General features: G+C 52.4%; 2 protein-coding genes across 2 annotated transcripts; both read right to left on the reverse strand.

The window, feature by feature from the left end:
- Positions 1–12154: 12154 nt before the first annotated feature.
- Positions 12155–13087, reverse strand: LOC148592126 (olfactory receptor 14J1-like). Its single transcript, XM_088535592.1, has one exon. It carries the CDS (start codon positions 13085–13087, stop codon positions 12155–12157), a length of 933 nt encoding a protein of 310 aa, XP_088391718.1.
- A 2419-nt stretch (positions 13088–15506) lies between these two features.
- On the reverse strand, positions 15507–16436 carry LOC148592127 (olfactory receptor 14A16-like). Its single transcript, XM_088535593.1, has one exon. The coding sequence runs from the start codon at positions 16434–16436 to the stop codon at positions 15507–15509; it is 930 nt and encodes a 309-aa protein (XP_088391719.1).
- Positions 16437–18701: the final 2265 nt, after the last annotated feature.

Consider the following 18701-nt stretch of genomic DNA (forward strand, 5'->3'; position numbering starts at 1 on the left):
GCTGATAAGGACGATGCTTTCTGGTATCTGGACATTTCAAACATGACTAAGTGATCAGGGATGGGATAGTCAGTGTCTACCTTGCCTACTGTGACCATGAGAATCTGGAGTGCCTAATGCTGAGGGGAGTGCAGAAGGACAGTAGCAAAATGGAGACTGGGCTTCAGAAGAGCCGAGTTCCTGGCCTGTTCAGGGGACTGGTGGGGGATCCCAGGGGAGGCAGCTCTCAAGGACATCAGAGCTCAGGAAAGCCAGCAGGTCTTTAAGGACAGACCTGCCAAGCATAAGGATGGGCCATTCTGATACTCACTAAAACTATCAGATACCTCAGGACACTCAAACCAGCAAATACCCCTTGGGTACACTGGGATCTCCTTACTTAGCTCCAGGCTAATAGAGCAATGTAGAGGAGAAAAAAAGGCAGAGGCAAAGGCAGAGGCATTTAGAAATATAGCCCAGCATCACATTACACGGACAATGCAGGGTCCTGCACCTGGGGAGCAATAACCCCAGACACCAGTAATAGACTAGAGGTTGACCTGCTGGAAAGCAGCTCCGCAGACAGGGATTTGGGAATCCTGGTTGACAAGGAGTTAACCATGATTCAGCAATGTGCCCTTGTGGCCAAGAAGGCCAATGGCATCCTGGCCTGCATCAGGAGGAGTGTTGCCAGCAGATGTTGTTCCCTCTCCTCAGCTCTGGTGAGACCTCACCTGGAGTATTATGTGCAGTTCTGGGCTCTGCAGTATGAGAGGGACATGGAGCTTCTAGAGAGGGTGCAGCATAAAGCGACAAAGATTATTAAGGGACTGGAGCATCTATCGTATGAGGAAAGACTAAGTGAGCTGGGCCTGTTTAGTCTGGAGAAGAGGAGACTGACAGGAGATCTGATCAACACAGAGAAGTAAGTACCTTAGGGGTGACTGTAGGGAGCATGGGGCCAAACTCTCCTTGCTGGTGGCCAGTGACAGGACAAGGGATTATGGATGCAAGTTGAAACACAGGAAGTTCCATCTCCATGTGAGGAAGAACTTTACTGTGAGGGTGCCAGAGCCCTGGAACAGGCTGCCCAGAGAGGTTGTGGAGTCTCCTGCTCTGGAGATCTTCAAAACTCACCTGGATGCCACCCTGTGCCACATGATCTAGGTTTCCCTGCTTGAGCAGGGGCATTGGGCTAGATGATCTCTAGAGGTCCCTTCCAATGTTAACCACTCTGTGATTCTGTGAACTTGCTGCTGGAGACAGTGCCCATCGTTTCCCTTACCACATCTTCAGAGTGCAATTCAGCCGAGTCTACATTAGCTCACCCATCAGACAGGGAAGGGAATTACTGCAGCACAAACAGCCTGGGAGTCATAAATTACTAATGCCACTGCTCTTGTTACACCATGCTTACTTGGGCACTGGGTTCATTTAGCAGCCTGAAAGATCTTGCTGGATTCCCTGGTCCAATGGTAGCTCGCTGCACATCTCTGCTCCTTGTCGACGTTTGCCAGAGAAGATCATGCTCACAGCAGCACAAATTCCTGGTGCTAAGTGCTCCATCTCCCTCCTCTTGATTAAGGAGCTGCCTTTCTCCAGGGCTGCAGAGCTCCGCAGGTGTCAGCCCCTCCACGGGGCACCCTCAGCAAACACTCTCGTCCCCGCCGCTGCTGCTGGCCCCTCACTGCTCTGGCAGCAGCGACCTCAGCGCCAGCACCCGCCGTGAGCCTCCTGCTGGCCCAGCAGCTCCTCGGGCAGGGGGACCTCGCTCGCGCACAGCCCAGCGTGGGCTGCTGCCGCCGCGGGCTGCAGGGACACCAGGTTCCTCGGCAGAGCCGCCCCGGCCAGGAAGGGGCTGCTGACGTCACAACCAGCCGCACGGCCTGGCCTATCAGGGGCTGCGGCAGCAGTGACGTCACCAGCCGACGCCCACGCGTCAGCACAGAGCCAGCCCTGCAGAGAGCAGGGGCCTCCCGGCAGCGTCCCCGCAATGGCCTCCGTGTCCCTGCCCGCTGCTGAGACACTCCTGGCCTCACAGGCAGCGCCTGCTGCTGCCCCGGCAGCTCCGCGCACACAAGGGACCTCCCCGCGTGTCTGCACCAGACCCCGCTGCCGGCCGCGCTGCTGCTGGGACAGGAGCGGCCTCAGAGCCCGTCCCCAGCCATGGGCCAGCGCTGGCCTCGCAGCTGCTCTGCCAGCAGGGACCTCCCAAGGAACTGCCCAGCCAGGTGCCTCTTGCTGGCCTGCCCGGGACTCAGCAAAGAGCAGAGCTCACGGTCACCCTCACAGACATGTATGGACCTGCTAATGCCTGGTGCTGTCCAGTCAGGAGCACAGACAATGTGACCCCCCTCCCAAGCAGGAGCAGTGCCATGTGCCTGCTGCTGGCCTCCCAGGTGCTTACAAACATTGACTTGACCATCATCTGAGTAGATGATCTCCAAATGTCCCTTGCAATCAGAGAAAGGTGCCTTCTCTCACTCAAGCCCCCTTGAAGCTTGCTTATGAGCCAGCAATGTCCCCTTGCTGCCAAGGCCAGTGGTCTTCTGGGGTGTAGTAGGAAGACTGTTGTCAGGAGGACAAGGGAGGTCATCCTCCCTCTCTACTAAGTCCTGGGGAGGCCACCCCTCGAGTCCTGTGTCCAGTGCTGGGCTCCGCAGTACAAGAGGGACATGAAGCTACTGGAGAGAGCCCAGTATATGTCTATCTATGTCTAAAGTTGATCATTGAGCTGGAGCATCTCTCCATGAGGAGAAAGTGAAAGAACTGGGCCTGTTTTAGCCTGGAGAAGGCTGAGAGGGGATCTTATCAGGGTGTGCAAATACCTGAAGGGAGGATGAAAAGGGCAGAAGAGGATGGCCCAGACTCTTTTTAGTGGTGACTAGTGATGGCACAAGAGGCAACAGACACAAATTGGAGCACAGGAAGTTCTGCCTGAATTTGAGGAAAAGCATCTTGACTGTGAAGGTGACAGAGCACTGGCAGGGGTTGCCCAGAAAGGTTGTGGAGTCTCCTTCTCTACAGATATTCCAGACCTGCCTGGACAGGATCCTGTGCATCGTGCTGTAGGTGACACTGCTTGACCAAGCGGTTTGAACTAGATCATCTGCAAAGCTCCTTCCAACCTCAACTATTCTGTGAATCTATAAACGGTCTCCACTGGAATAGATCAGCTTTTTGAGCTGTAGGGATCTGCCTGTCCCTCAGCTTTATTGTGAGGGCTGCTCTAGTAGGATAGAAGGCATCCAGGGTCATTAGAGATGACCAAGGAAATTCCTGCCCTGGCCTCCCGCTGAAGCTCTATCTCCAGTGATTCCATTAGGACCTTTAGGCCAGGAGCTTGCAAGCAGATCATGTGCATGCTTAGCCTGCTAAGGGGGAATCCCACCTGCCATGTATTTGTGGAGTTCATGAGTTAGCTGAATCCTTCTCCAAACCTGGCGCTTCTGAACAGACATGTGGAGCCCCAATAAGCCATCTGAATAAGTCCTCTGAATCATATATGCACCATGTATCAACAAGCTCCCTTCTTATCCCTGTCTGGGTGTCCTGCCTAGTTAAGAAATGTGAATCAGGACTTCCCATGGGACATTTCTAACTTTGGTAGATAATCATTATCTGATGAAATAAATTGCAATGTTGGAATCTGTATCCCTGTACTCTTTAGAGAAGGAAAACAGGTTACTCTACTTGATGGAGCATATCCCAGAGGGAGGAATCCCAAGGGACAGAGTAATTCATGAATTCAGCTGGGCTGCAGCTCGTGGCAACCTGTCAGCACTGCCCAGAGACAGCCGAGTGCAGGAGCAGCTCCTGTGCCAAGAGCAGCAGGGCTGCGGGCACTGCCTGCTGCTGCAGACAGCAGAGGAGAGAGGACAGAGAGGTGAAAGGCAGCGTGGAGTGGGAGGACAGAGCAGAGCTCATGGTGGGAGCAATCTGTGACACGGTAAGTCACCGGCTGCAGGGTAATGCTGCTGATGTTTCTGGAGGGGTCTGCAGCACCCCTCCAACTGATGACTTTTCTCTTTTTGAGGACTGTTCTCCCCGCTTCTACTTTGCATATGAGGAGATGCTTCAGAACAGAAATTCCCTGTCCCAGCATCACAAGGTCAGGCCATCATGGCTGCTTCTTCTGGAGCTGGTGCAGGACAGTGAAGGCAATGTGGGCACACAGATTCTTCAGAGCACTGTTCTTCAGAGGAGTGTCCATGCGCCCCAGGGTGCTGTGTGCCTGGGGCAGTGATTCTGTGAGGATCAGCACTCAGCCTGCCAGGGCGCTGCAGGGAGAAGCTCTGGGTGGGAGGAGAGATCCCCCCTGGGCAGGTTCATTCTCCTGCTGAGAGGCTGCTGTGTGGGGTCAGGGCTGCTCACAGCTCAGCCTCACCCACACAACCTATCTGGAAGGGGCTTTTCAGGAGGACACTCTTGGGAAGCTTCTATGAAAGGGAAGGCAATATCCAGAGGCTAGGATTTTGTTTTGTATCCTTGACAAGGCAGCAAATGAATGGGACATTTTAGGTTTAGATGCCTGAAGGAGAGTTCTGCAGTGCTGCTCTGAGGGATAAATAGGCCTGCGAGGACCCCAGAATATTCCTTCAACTGCCTTTTCACCTGTGGGCAGCAGCGATATCCCCTTTGCAGCTCTCCTCATTCTCATTGTGCTTAGTCTCACTCTGCTCTCACGGGGAAGGACTCCAGGGCATTTCTGACCTCCTCTGCAGTCAGATTTCCAGAACAGCAGAGCTGCCTCTCTCCTGCCATGTGCCCATTTCCCATTGCAAGGCACAGGGCTGAGAACCACTGCCCTGGGAGTCCACACTGTCTGGGAGGTGCAACCTGGGGACGGTGCTGCTCTGTCTCTCTCTCCTCCCTTGGCAGCAGTCAGTGTTTCTCCTCATTTCCCTGCCTCTCCTTTCTGCTCTTGTCCTGGCAGTCAGCTGGGGCTTCAGCTACAAATTCAGATACTCACCCTGAGGTCCTGCCATGGAGGTGTCTGAAGAGGGGCAATGTGCCCAGGGTGCTGGGCAGCGTCATTGGAGGGGCTGCAAAGGGGTTGACTCTTCCTTTAGGAGACTCTGTGGCTGTCAGGGCATGTGACTGTCTCTGTTGTCCTGTTGGGGTTGTGAGGTGCCCTCCAGGGCAGGATTCAGTGCACAGAGTCTTTGCCATGTCAGTAGCAGTGTCCTGTTCTCTCCATCACATATCCACCTTGAACTTAGAGGGAGAGCAGAGTTAAATGCGTGCGAAGAAGAAATTACTGAGAGTTCAGACGGGATTGAGAAGGATTTCTATGAAAAATGGAAAGTTTATTTCAGAGAAAATTCTTCTAAGGTATTATTGCCTTTTCTTCCCTACACAGTTTTCCTGAGCCCAATACCTCAGATGTCCAACAGCAGCTCCCTCAATGAGTTCCTTCTCCTGCTGTTCTCAGACACGCGGGAGCTGCAGCTCTTGCACTTCTCACTCTTCCTGGCCATCTACCTGGCTGCCCTCCTGGCCAACGGCCTCATCATCACAGCCGTAGCCTGCGACCACCGCCTCCACACCCCCATGTACTTCTTCCTCCTCAACCTCTCCCTCATCGACCTTGGCTGCATCTCCACGACTGTTCCCAAATCCGTGCACAATTCTCTGTGGAACATGAGGGCCATTTCATACTTTGAATGTGCTGGGCAGGTCTTTTTCTTCCTTTTCTTCGTATCAACGGAGTATTCTCTCCTCACGGTCATGGCCTACGACCGCTACGTTGCCATCTGCAGACCCCTGCACTACGGGACCCTGCTGGGCAGCAGAGCTTGTGTCAGAATGGCAGCAGCTGCCTGGGCCAGTGGCTTTCTCTATGCTTTCTTGCACACCGGGAACACATTTTCCCTACCCCTCTGCCAAGGCAATGTGGTGGAGCAGTTCTTCTGTGAGATCCCCCAGATCCTCAAGCTCTCCTGCTCAGATTTCTACCTCAGGGAAGCTGGGATTATTGTGGTTAGTATCTGTATAATCTTTGGGTGTTTTATTTTCATTGTGGTGTCCTACGCGCAGATCTTGGCTGCTGTGCTGAGGATACCGTCAAAACAGGGCCGGCACAAAGCCTTTTCCACGTGCCTCCCGCACCTGGCCGTGGTCTCCCTGTTTCTCAGCACAGGTGCATTTGCCTACCTGAAGCCCACCTCCATTTCCTCCCCATCTCTGGATCTGGTGCTGGCTGTTCTGTACTCGGTGGTACCTCCAGCAGTGAACCCCCTCATCTACAGCATGAGGAACAAGGAGCTCAAGGATGCCATTAGGAAAGTGATTTCATGGACCTTTTTAAGCAGTGGTAATTTTTCCACATCTCTCCACAAATGACTCTTTCTGTATCCCATAACTGGACTGAGCACTGTTTCTTCATGTTATTTTTATTATGACTTTTACTAGTGATAATAATTGTTATCGTGTTCCTACACAACTACTTGTATTCATTCCCCTTTTTACGGTGTCTGCTCTGTCTCACCTAATACCCTAAATTGTGTGGAATGCTGGACAAGGACTGGCTCCCTAACAGTGTCTCTGTAATAAAGTAATTTCTATCAGTACAGTGTGTGAAAGCTGGGCTTTTCCTCAAAAGCTGGTGTCAAGAATAGGCCCAAGGACTTGCACCCCTCAAGGGCCTGCTGCACAGGATTCTCCATGGGTTCAGCAACACAGAGCTCAGAATCATGTAATGACCTTTCAGAGACCAAGGGCTGGTTTGGGAATTCACCTATCAGAGTCCAAGGATAGTGGAGACACTGAATGGTCATGGATTTACACATGCACAGCTCTCCTACGTATTAAGGCACAGCGTCAGACGGCTGTTCTCATGGAGGGGAAGCTGGCGGTGTCAGGAGAGCACAGAGATCCTCCTGGGACAGCATATGCCTGGATGGACTGTGAGTAGAGCCTCATAAAGGGAGAGGTCCTCAAAGATGGAGTTTCTTAGAGGTAAAGCACTGGGTATTCGCAGGCAAAAGAGGACTCTGCAGTCTCAGGAGGACTCAACTGTCAGGAAGAAGGGAGAACGGAGAGCCCTCTGGGTCACCATCTATCAGATACCAGGGGCAGGATGTATAGGCACAGCTGGACACAACGAGCACCCTTGGAAATGCTCTGCAGTCCAGGTGCCCTGGACTGTGCAATCATCTGCAGTCCCCTGGAGGGATTAGAGGTCATGATACCCATTTGGTTGGGTCTGACTCCTACCGCTGGTCACACAGGCAGTGAAATGTCACCCTTAGCCACTTTCTCTCCCCTTTCCCCCCTCCATATCCTTCCCAGCTCTGGATCCCTCTGTACTGGCCATTCAGTACTCAGTGGTGCCTCCAGCACTGAACCCCCTTGTCTACAGCATGAGGAACAAGGAGCTCAAGGAGGCACTGAGGAAACTTCCTCAATGGGTACAATGTCAGTGCCAAAACCTGCTCTGTGTGCAGTCACTTGTCATTCCCATGTACTTGGCATGAAACATGTGCTTTTCATTTATTTCTTTCTGAATTTTTACTCTTACCTTCCTGAAAAAAATAATAATAAATAATTATTTAAAATACAATACAACAATACATCAGGAACAAAAGGCTGACTAGGGAAAATACGGGCCTGCTGCTAAATGGGCCAAGAGGCCTGGAGAGAAAGGACACAGAAAAGGCCACCTCTGGCTTTAGTGCTAAGAGTGACCCTCAGGAATCCTAGGCCCTGGAGTCCATGGAGAAATGGAGAAAGGAAGAGTTTCCCTTGCTGGAGGAGGATCTGAGTAGGGCTCACTTCAGCAAACCAGACACCCACAAAACCATGGGCTCTGAGGGGACTCTCTTGCCCTGTTCAGTCCCCATGTCTGACAGAGCTCCATGAGCTGAAAGAAATCGAGTCCCTCCAGTTACACTGCTTGTACCTCTGGCCCTTGGCAAGCGACCTTCACACATCAGAGACTCTCTGAGCACTGCCTGATAGATACAAAAAGGGGCTCACATTGGAATGCTGTATTTATGGCACTGCATCTTGTACTGCTTTCATGCCTCCTGATGGTTAGCTTGCTTCCCTTTACCCCTTCTCTGTTTGTCACACTGCACCATTGCATGTGTCACGATCACATCTCAAAGTGCACAAGTGGCAGTTTCTCCTCTGGTGTTATTCCTGTGCTTCACACCTCAGACAACTTCACCTGCCACCTGCATGGTCAAAGTGACAACTGGGAATAGAAGCTGAGCGCGAGGAAGGACCTTGCTCTATCTTCCTTGGTCTTGTTACAGGCATTGCCTGCTTCAGGATGGGCTGCTTTTTCTGGGAGAGGATTGGGGAGTGTAGCTGAAAGCTGAAGACAACAATTATATACAAATATTTCATCTTTTTAAAGTTTTCTATTGTTATTCTAAAGAATAGGTGACAGCACACCATCCAGTTCATAGCCATCCAGAGTGACTCCTAATGAAGGCAGCACATGTAGGAAAAGCCGTGTTCCAGAGATCAAGCACTGTATGCACAATCTTCCTCCCCAGCTCTACCATTTCCTTCATCAGCCTCCCGGGAATTTAAATCAGTCATGTTGAAAGCTAGCCTTAGTCCACCTATGTCTGCACTCGATGTTACAGCTCACCTGCCCCAATTCCCACCTGCTTTACTTAGACAACTGGCTGCCAACAGGCACAGGGAGATCTTCTTTTAGTTACAAAGAAACAAAAAAATAAAGCAGAATATAGTTTCATGGAAAATAATGACACTCTTTGAATGTATGCTAGGTCCTTACAATCCGTACATATAGTAAGGTCTTGGCTAACGGGGCAGACTACAGAGAGACAGAGCAAGCATTAACCTCCCTAAAGGGCAAATCAGCCGCTGAGTCTCTGAGTGAACAGAGTATCAGGAGGAGTCACAATGTGTCCAGATAGTGCCCTAAAGGGGATGTTAGAAATTGTCACTTTAAACAGGACACGTGGGAATGGGAGACTTAGGTAGACGCACAGGAGACAGGGGAGAGAATGGGCCAAGACCCCCGGCATGCAGAGCTGGGCTCACAGCATCACTGATGAGCTGCCACAGACTGAATAAGCAATCCAAAGAAGTCCTTCCTTTGGCAGTGACTTGGAAAGCCACATCTCTGGCAGGATTCCAGGGAGATGTGGTTTTTCTTCTGTAAGATGGTCCCCAGGACTCTGCAGAGATGAGGAAGAGCACGAAAGGAGGTTGCAGGGTTATTTGCCAGCTTCATCAGCTGTTGAGCAGGGAGCTGGTCATCTCACAAACTGCTGATTGAGTCATATGAGATGGGGACTGCAGTGTCTGAGGAGTGAGATGGGGACTGCTGGATCAACCCTCACAGCCTGGACCTCAGTTCTTGTTCCCAGGGATCCTGTTGCTCTCCACCAAGGCTCCCAGCTTCGGGAGCTCCTTCCCGAGGTGTCACACAGAAACTGTCACTGCAAAGACCCCTGTGGATCCCAGGCTGTGGCAGTGGCTGCTCAGGGCTGGAGGTTGCTGCAAGAGTCCTGCCTGAGGGTCCCACCCTGGTTGGGGACAATGTGGCAGCCAGGGCCCCTGGGGCTGGGGCTTCCCCGAGCCCCAGGGCTCCCGTGGGGCAGCTCCAACCCTTGTGTGGGTGCTGGGGGCAGAAGGAGAGAATCCAGGGCAGGTTTCCCTGGCACTGGCTGCCCCTCTTCTCCCCCACGCCGGGGTGGGCAGTGCTGGCTGAGCCCAACACAGCAGCTCACACAGCCCCCCAGGCCCCCACACCAGCACCCCCAGCACCCGCAGCCCCGAGCTGGGCTCCCCTCCCTGCCCCGGCCCCGCACAGCCCCCAGCACAGCCAGGAGCCCCACGGGGCCTCACAGCCAATGGCTGCGCTGGGCACGAGGAGGTCACTGCTGCCGCAGCCCCTGATAGGCCAGCTGCAGGGAGAGGGCGTGGCTGCTGCTTGGGAGGTCCCCGCTGCGGGCAGAGCTGATTGGGCAGCAGCAGGGCTGGCTCTGCCTGGTGACTGTGAGGTCACCGCTCCCGCAGCGCCTCATTGGGCAGCAGCCGGGCCCTGCGGGGCTCTGCGCTGCTGACATCATCTCCGCGGAGCAGCTGCTGAGCCCGGGCTGGGCTCCTGGCGGGGAAGGGCTGGGGTGGCCATTGCTGCCCTGGAGGGCAGGGCCAGAGAGCTGGGCGGGACGGCGCTGTGACGTCATGTCTTTGCGAGTGCCTGATTGGCCGGCAGCAGGCAGGCAGGCGTGGGCGGTGGGTGGGGGGTCTCTGTGGTGAGAGGAGCTGAGAGGGCAGCAGTGGTTCCTGTGTGGGGAAGGGGTTTGAGGAAGCTGCTGTCTCTGAAGGCCACAGGCAGCAGCAGGGATGTGGTGGGTTTGCACCTGTGAGGTCACCTCCATGTGAGCAGCTGGGTTTGGGGTTTAGGCTTTAGGGTTGTGATCAGTGGCACAGAGCCTAGTTGGAGACCTGCAACTATTGGTATCAGGAGTCAGTCAAAGCCTGTTCAGTTCATTAATCAGTGACTTGAAGGGACAGAGTGCACCCTCAGCAAGTTTTCTGAGGATAGAAAAGTGGGAGGAATGGCTGATAGCCCAGAAGTCTGTGCAGGCTTGAAGAGGGACCTGGACAGCCTGGAGAGTTGGGGGTAGAGGAACCTCATGAAGTTCAACACAGGCAAGTGCAGGGTCTTGCAGCTAGGAAGGAATAACCCCATGCACCAGGACAGGCTGGGGGTTGACCTGTTGGAGAGCAGCTCCGCGAAAAGGGACCTGGGAATCGTGGTTGGCAACAAATTGAGCATGAGCCATCAATGTGCCCTTGTGGCCACTGATACTGGCGGCTGAGGTCTAACGGTACCCAGAGTGCCCCCACAATATTGCAATGGCAGGAGATGTCTTTGGGTGGCCACTAGCTCCAGGCTGTGGTGTTTCACTGCGGGTGCAGGAATCGCCCTCCACTGCCCCTTCCCTGGGCCTCCTGGGTCCCCAGTGCCTCTCTGGGGATTGCAGAGCCCTCCTTTCCCCATGTTCACCTGGGTTTAGTGCTCTACCTTCTGGTCCCTGCACTGTGAGTCATCCCTGTTTCGTTAAAGCTGCACTCAGTGCCCACTCCCAGGCAAACCCTGTGCCTGGAGATCCCTGGGGGTTCTCTCATCAGCACAGTCATGTGTGGGGCAGCCTGGCACAGGCAGTGCAGAGACCATTGCCTGTCTGCAGTGGTCACTGAGAGATGAACCCTAGATTGAGGCTTAACAGATCACCCTGGAATGCTGAGGTCATCCCCTGGATCTCATGGAGTTCACAAGCAGAGGAGCAGGCCCATTTGTGGTTGCACACCCTTGAGCATATTTTTTGATTCCTGTTTCTAAAGAGAGGCCAGATTCAGGACCATCATAGGGCAGATCCCCTTTTATTATGGAAATGTTATTCTGGAATCCAGCTGTGGCTTAAGGGAGCCCAAGGACTAGTCCTGCCTGTTCTTCCAGGGTACGAGCGAAAACAAGCCTCTCTCTTCCAGGATATGAGATTTCCTGGGCCATATCTGCAGAATAAAGCATGGAAGGACAGCACAGAAGTGAGGAGGCCAACTCTAAATAGAGAAAGTCTTGCTGCCCTCCTGGAATGTGTCTTCAGGAAAGATGAACTGCCATGGGAAGGCTGCCTCTAGACTTTCCTTCAATTCACTCATGTTTAGTTTTGTGTGTTGGAGCTTTGCATGGAACCATGGAAACCTGTGGTGACACTTGGTTGTCATTTCCCTCATATTAGAGAGATTTGAGATCACACTGTAATCATAGCCACGAGAGCTGAGATCTCCTAAACAACACTGGACCCCTGGTCTCAGCCCACCTGCCCTTTTCCCGCCATGACTCTGTACCCCAGAGGTCCCTTGGTGTCAGTGCTGGGAAAGACGCTGCAGAGGGAAACTCTCCTCCCTGCACTGGGCACATCCAAGGGAGCTCAAAGAAGCGGCTCAGAGAATCCCCCCTCTCTGCTAGTGAAGGGGGAAGCCTGGCTTCCTGCTTTATCATGGTCTGTGTTTAAGCGCTGAAGGAGAGATTCCTGTGCAGACATGACAAAAACTACTTATCTTTATTTTATCATTTATTATTTTAAGATGGATGTAAAAGAGAGAAGTAAAAAAGAAATAAATGGATAAAATACGACCTATAGGCAGATATCCTGGTGAGTGAATGAAACAGTTGTTACCATTGACCTTGTACCCACTGGATGAGTTTCTTCAGTGCCTCCTTGAGCTCCTTGTTCCTCATGCTGTAGATGAGGGGATTCAGGGCTGCAGGCACCACCGAGTACAGAATGGACACAACCATATCTAGAAGTGGGGAGGAGATAGAGGGAGGCTTCAGGTAGGCAAACAATACAGTAATGACAAACAAGGAGACCACAGCCAGGTGCGGGAGGCACATGGAAAAGGCTTTGTGCCGGCCCTGCTCTGAGGGGATCCTCAGCACAGCTCTGAAGATCTGCACATAGGACACCACAATGAAAACGAAACACCCAAAGATTAAACAGGTACTAACAACAAGTAGCCCAACTTCCCTGAGGTAGGAGTCTGAGCAGGAGAGCTTGAGGAGGTGGGGGATCTCACAGAAGAACTGCTCCACCACATTGCCTTGGCATAGTGGAATGGAAAATGTGTTCTTAGTGTGCAGGAGAGCATTGAGAAAGCCACAGGCCCAGATAGCTACTGCCATTTTAACACAAGCTCTGATGCCCAGGAGGGTCCCATAGTGCAGGGGTCTGCAGATGGCAACGTAGCGGTCATAGGCCATGACTGTGAGGAGGGAAAACTCTCCTCCAAGCAAGAAGACGAAGAAAAATATCTGGGCAGCACATTCCAAATAGGAAATGGCCCTGGTGTTCCACAGAGAATTGTGCATTGATTTGGGAACAGTCGTGGAGATGCAGCCAAGGTCAAGGAGGGAGAGGTTGAGGAGGAAGAAGTACATGGGGGTGTGGAGGCGGTGGTCGCAGGCTACGGCTGTGATGATGAGGCCGTTGGCCAGGAGGGCAGCCAGGTAGATGGCCAGGAAGAGCGAGAAGTGCAAGAGCTGCAGCTCCCGCGTGTCTGAGAATGGCAGGAGGAGGAAGTCACTGAAGGAGCTGCTGTTGGACATTAGCTCCCTGCAGTTATGTGGACCTGTCTAAGGAAAGCAATGAGAAGTTAGGAGGGACTTTACAAGAAATAAAATTCCGAAGTCATTTCTTTTATGACACCACCCACCACTGCCTCTCTTTAGTAAGAGTAAGAGTGTCTTAGTGCAGTTCCTTTGCTTGAGCTCCATTTTTCACTGGTTGTGTGTGCTGTGAGGAGCAGAGACCTCAACTCGAGAGCTGTCTGTGCTGAACAGTAGTGGGAAATGGGGAACGGAGGCCACACTTTTGGATGTTTTACCTTTTCTGGCAGAACGGAGGCCACACTTTTGGATGTTTTACCTTTTCTGGCAGGTGAGATCCATTCAAGATGTAGATGAGCTTTTCAGCATCTTTACTCCCAAGTAAGCAAAGAGGTTTGAGGAACAGTAATTTTTAGTTGCTTTGAGATGTCCTTGTCGCTCCTTGGGCGTGTTCCCCAAAGGACAAATCCTTCACATTTCAACTCTGAGTCCTTAGAGGAATGCATCCACAGTCACTTATGTGCAGAGTCAGGACATCTCGTTTGTCTGTTAAGTTTCGTTCCCAGAGGTCCTGTGCACCGCTCTCTTTGAGCTAGTGTCATCATGCTCATATGGTGCCCTAAAAGGAGACAGGCCCTGCTGAGAGCAGAGCTGTGCAGTTTCTAAGTGCCCATCTCCACCTTTCTCACCCTGTCTCCATACACCTAAGGGAGGGCTCCACACTCCTGGCCAAAGACGCACAGGGCTCATTCCAGCTGCTCCTGGACAGCCTCCCACCACCACCTCCATACCCTCAGCATCTCTGCAGCTTCCTCACGGGTCACCCAGCTATCACAGAACAGCCATGAGACAGCAGAGCCTTTCTGGAGGGAAGGGGGCAGCCTGGCAGGACACTACAGGGCAAGAGCCAAAGGACTGGCAACACTGAAGATGGGCTCTCCTTAAGGGAGAGTCAGCTCAATTCCCAGACCCAGGGACTGCTTTTCCTGCAGCTCTACAGGACAGGCTTGGAAAGAACCTCATTCCCATTCAGACCCCTCTGTTCCACAACTTGTAGCATTAATGTCTGAAGTGCAGCTGAAAACACTCAACCATGGGAAGCTGAGAGCAAGAACAGGAGCAGCATGGACAGGAGAAGAATTTAAGAGCAACACCTTCAATGTGCTGGGTGGAGGAAGGGAGAGGGACAGGGAGGCATTCTGGAAAACCTTCACCTTACCAGATGAGTACGTCACCTCACAGAGGGGGACACCTTAGTCCCTTGGTGGGGAGGCTGGAGATGGTCCCGTGGCAGGAGAGATCGCCCAGGTCTGGCTGCAGAGGAGGCGGCTCCTGCCCTGCACTTCCTGCCCCTTCCCTGCCCATCTCTTCTGCCTGCAGCTGTCCCTGCTGGCAGCCCTTCCTCTGTCCCTGGATCTTGTCCCTGCTCACAGATCCCATATGACCCTATCTGTGCTCAGCTCTGCCCTGCACAAACCTCTGGGCAATGTCCAAGGGAAGCTCTGCAGTTGCAGGTCCTAAGAAATAGGTCACATAAAGTTCTATGAGACCACAAAGATGATATTGATGCTGCCTCTAGGCTACGATGGGGATGAAGCAGCTTGCTGGAGTTTCTCAACAGAACTAGTAATTCTCTCTTAATCTCTCAGAGTGAAGGTTTAGGACTCTCAGTTCCTTATCAAAGTAGAAAACTTTTTCCTTCCTTACACCAGCCATAATAAGGTGGTTGAAAGAGCAGAGACCTGAAGGAAAGCTCCTTCCCTTTCAAGTAGCCCTTCTCTTGCTCTTCTCCAGTAAAGGACCCTTCATGCATGTGGCAGGGAATCCCTGCTCTGAAGCATCTCCTCCTCCTGCTAAACTCTGGATACTCCAGGAGAGAGACCTTTAAAATCCCAATCCATGATTACATGCATTGAGTTCAGAAGAGCCCTCGCGGAACCTCAGCAGCATTGCCCTGCAGACAGAGACTCACCATGTCAAGGACCGGAAAGGTTTCTCCCACAACAAGTTCTCTTCTCTCCTTCACACTGCCATTCCCCTCTCGCTGCCTTCTCTCCTCTCCTGTCCGCAGCAGCAGGCAGTGCCCGCAGCCCTGCTGCTCTTGGCACTGGAGCTGCTCCTGCACTCGGCTGTCTCTGGGCAGTGCTGCCAGGCTGCCACGAGCTGCCTCCGTCCCAGGAGCCTGGCCCCGCTCAGGAGCAGAGGAATAGCTGAACTCACCAATTTCTCTGTCCCTCGTGCCCCCTCCTCCTGGGGAATGTTCACTGGAATAGAGTGAAGTGATGACCTGTTATCTCTTCCCATTGAGTGGAGAGCAACTATTTCAGCATTGCAATTAAAAAAAGAGAATTAAAAAAGGAAGTGCATAAAATACAGCCTCAATGGCAGATATCCTGGTGAGTGAATGAAACAGTTGTTATCATTGACCTTGTAACCACTGGATGTGTTTCTTCAGCACCTCCTTGAGCTCCTTGTTCCTCATGCTGTAGATGAGGGGATTCAGGGCTGGAGGCACCACAGAGTACAGGATGGACACAACCATATCTAGAAGTCGGGAGGAGATGGAGGGAGGCTTCAGGTAGGCAAACAATATAGTAATGACAAACAAGGAGACCACAGCCAGGTGCGGGAGGCACATGGAAAAGGCTTTGTGCCGGCCCTGCTCGGAGGGGATCCTCAGCACAGCAACAAAGATCTGCACGTAGGAGACCACAATGAAAGTGAAACACCCGAAGATTAAACAGGCACTAACCACAAGAAGCCCAACTTCCCTGAGGTAGGAGTGTGAGCAGGAGAGCTTGAGGATCTGGGGGATCTCACAGAAGAACTGCTCCACCACATTGCCTTGGCAGAGGGGTAGGGAAAATGTGTTCCCAGTGTGCAGGAGAGCATAGAGAAAACCACTGGCCCAGGCAGCTGCTGCCATTCTGACACAAGCTCTGCTGCCCAGGAGGGTCCCATAGTGCAGGGGTCTGCAGATGGCAATGCAGCGGTCGTAGGCCATAAATGTCAGGAGAAAAAACTCTCCTCCAAACAAGAAGACCATGAAAAATATCTGGGCAGCGCATTCCAAATAGGAAATGGCCCTGGTGTTCCACAAGGAATTGGCCATGGCTTTGGGAACAATCGTGGAGATGGAGCCCAGGTCGAGGAGGGAGAGGTTGAGGAGGAAGAAGTACATGGGGGTGTGGAGGCGGTGGTCGCAGGCTACGGCTGTGATGATGAGGCCATTGGCCAGGAGGGCAGCCAGGTAGATGGCCAGGAAGAGCGAGAAGTGCAAGAGCTGCAGCTCCCGCGTGTCTGAGAATGGCAGGAGGAGGAACTCATTGAATGAGCTGCTGTTGGACATTAGTTTCTTAGGGGCCCAGTAGTCCTGTCCAAGGAAGGAAAGAAAGCCAAAAGTTAAGGCAGGCTTTTCTGAGCCAAACCATTTCAGTTTCTCAAGGAACTCCCCACATTTCCTCTCTCCCTTATTTCAGCTCCATTTCTGGTGCTCCACTTTCAACTGGCTGAGTGTGCCAAGTTCAGCAGGGACTCCTGCCCATAGCTCTGGAGGAGTTGTTTCTGCTTTGCTGCAGGTGGAAATAGATGCACTAGTCTTTGAGTGTTATTTGTGGAGATGCCTTGGAATGGCATATTGCATTGCTTGGAATGGAATTAGTCCAGAGACCAGGTGGGAATATTCTCCATTCACCAGCACGAGAGCTGAATACAACCCTCACACCAGTTGTATCTGAAGGAGAAGAGCTCTGTGAGGGATTCACCCCCATCACTCTTGCCCTCCTCAACAGAGATATTTCTATCTGAGTCTGCCACACCAGATCTCACTCCAACAAGGGAGAACAACAGTCAAAGGGAAACAAGGATAGACCTTACCCTTTCTACATGTCGAGAGGTCTAGAGATAGACCTTGTCCTCATGCCTCCTTTAACACTGCACCCTGCACCCTTATTCCAGGCACTGCAGAGAGAAGGAGTAGCTTTGATGCACACAAGCTGCTGGAGGCGATGTCCACCCCTTCTATGGCAGGGCTCTTCAACATTTAGAATTCAAATCTTCTCTGCAAAAGGATAAGTGGAGGACTCTGTTGATATATAAGCATGCGTATAAATAATATATATGATGGTGCACACACAAACACACAAAGGTGCCTACTCACTCTGGGAACATATTTTGATAGAGCAGAAATCTTTGGCGTTTCAATCGTTCTCAGCATAAACCCTTGTGCATCCCAAAAGGAAAAAGGAAAAAGGAAAAAGGAAAAAACAAACAAACAAACAAAAAAACCACCTTGTTAGGACTTTGTCATGGGACCTGCTTCATCGCTGAGCCTTGTCCCTCACTGTCATGTACTTGCACCTCACTCACATGAAGGACAACGACACTCACAAGTGAGACCAGTTCTCCCTGCAGAAACCTCCCAGGAGCAGGGGACTGTCCAGGGGCACCCCCATGTCTGCAGGTGCTAAGCTGCTCAGATAGACCCTGATGCAGCAGCCGAGGAGAAGCTGGTGCTGCCTATGAACTAAGGGATGGCTGAGGGGACATTCAGATGTCCCTGGCAGATTCTTTGGCAGCTCCTTGAATCTCTTAATGAGTCGCAGTCTCTTGTTCAAATCTGACAGTTTTGTTTCCATTTTCCTCTTACCAAGTGGAAGGAAATTCTAAGCACCATCACATTGGCTTCTCTTCCAGGAAATGCCTGCCCTGCCTTTCCTTTTGCAAAGTGTTCCCTGAAATGTGCTCACAGCTAGACCTGTGAGCAGACCTGACCCCTGCAGCACCCTCCCAGCAGGAGAAGGAGCCTGTCCTGGTAGAGGATAATCCTCCCACCCAGAACTTCTCCCCTCAGTGCTGTGGGGAGCTCCCTGGGCAGGCTGAGCGCTGACCTTCACAGGCGACACAGTCACTGCTGCGGGCACACAGCACCTTTGGGTGCAGGGACCCTGCTCTGAAATGCAGACCTCTCACCTGTCTGCACACCCCGGCTTCACATCACTGCTGTTTCTGTTGGGGAAGGCAGCAGGATGCCCTGCCCTTAGGTGGTATGTTAGAGAATCCCTGCTCTGAAGCAGCTCCTCTTCCTCTGCACTGCAAAAGCCAGGATAAAGAAGAGAAAAATGCTGCCAGCCATGGGGTGTGATGGGTTCTTATGTCCCCTTCAAGAAGCTCCGTAGCATTGTCCTGTAAGCACAAACTCACCGTGTCAAGAGCTGTGGTCTCCTCTGTCCTCCCACTCCATGCTGCCGTTCCCCTCTCGCTGCCTTCTCTCCTCTGCTGTCCGCAGCAGCAGGCAGTGCCCGCAGCCCTGCTGCTCTTGGCACAGGAGCTGCTCCTGCACTCGGCTGTCTCTGGGCAGTGCTGCCAGGCTGCCACGAGCTGCCTCCGTCCCAGGAACCTGGCCCCGCTCAGGAGCAGAGGAACAGCTGAACTCACCTATTTCTCTGTCCCTTGTGCTCCCTCCTCCTGGGAAATGTGCACTGGAATAGAGCGAAGTAATTACCTGTCATCTTTTCCCATTGACTAGAGAGCAACTATTTCCAACATTGCAAGTTCTTTCATCAGAGCATGACTACCTATGAGAAATAGAAATGTGCTCCTGTGGAACCCCCCA

This window comes from Tinamus guttatus, unplaced genomic scaffold, assembly GCF_059628265.1.
Source record: "Tinamus guttatus ecotype Peru unplaced genomic scaffold, ASM5962826v1 Tinamus_guttatus_pri_ptg000634l, whole genome shotgun sequence".
In the NCBI taxonomy this organism is placed as follows: domain Eukaryota; kingdom Metazoa; phylum Chordata; class Aves; order Tinamiformes; family Tinamidae; genus Tinamus; species Tinamus guttatus.

Bases quoted from the DNA above. Each gene is read 5' to 3' on its own strand.
- LOC148592126 (XM_088535592.1), bottom strand. From the start codon at position 13,087: ATGTCCAACAGCAGCTCCTTCAGTGACTTCCTCCTCCTGCCATTCTCA.
- LOC148592127 (XM_088535593.1), bottom strand. From the start codon at position 16,436: ATGTCCAACAGCAGCTCATTCAATGAGTTCCTCCTCCTGCCATTCTCA.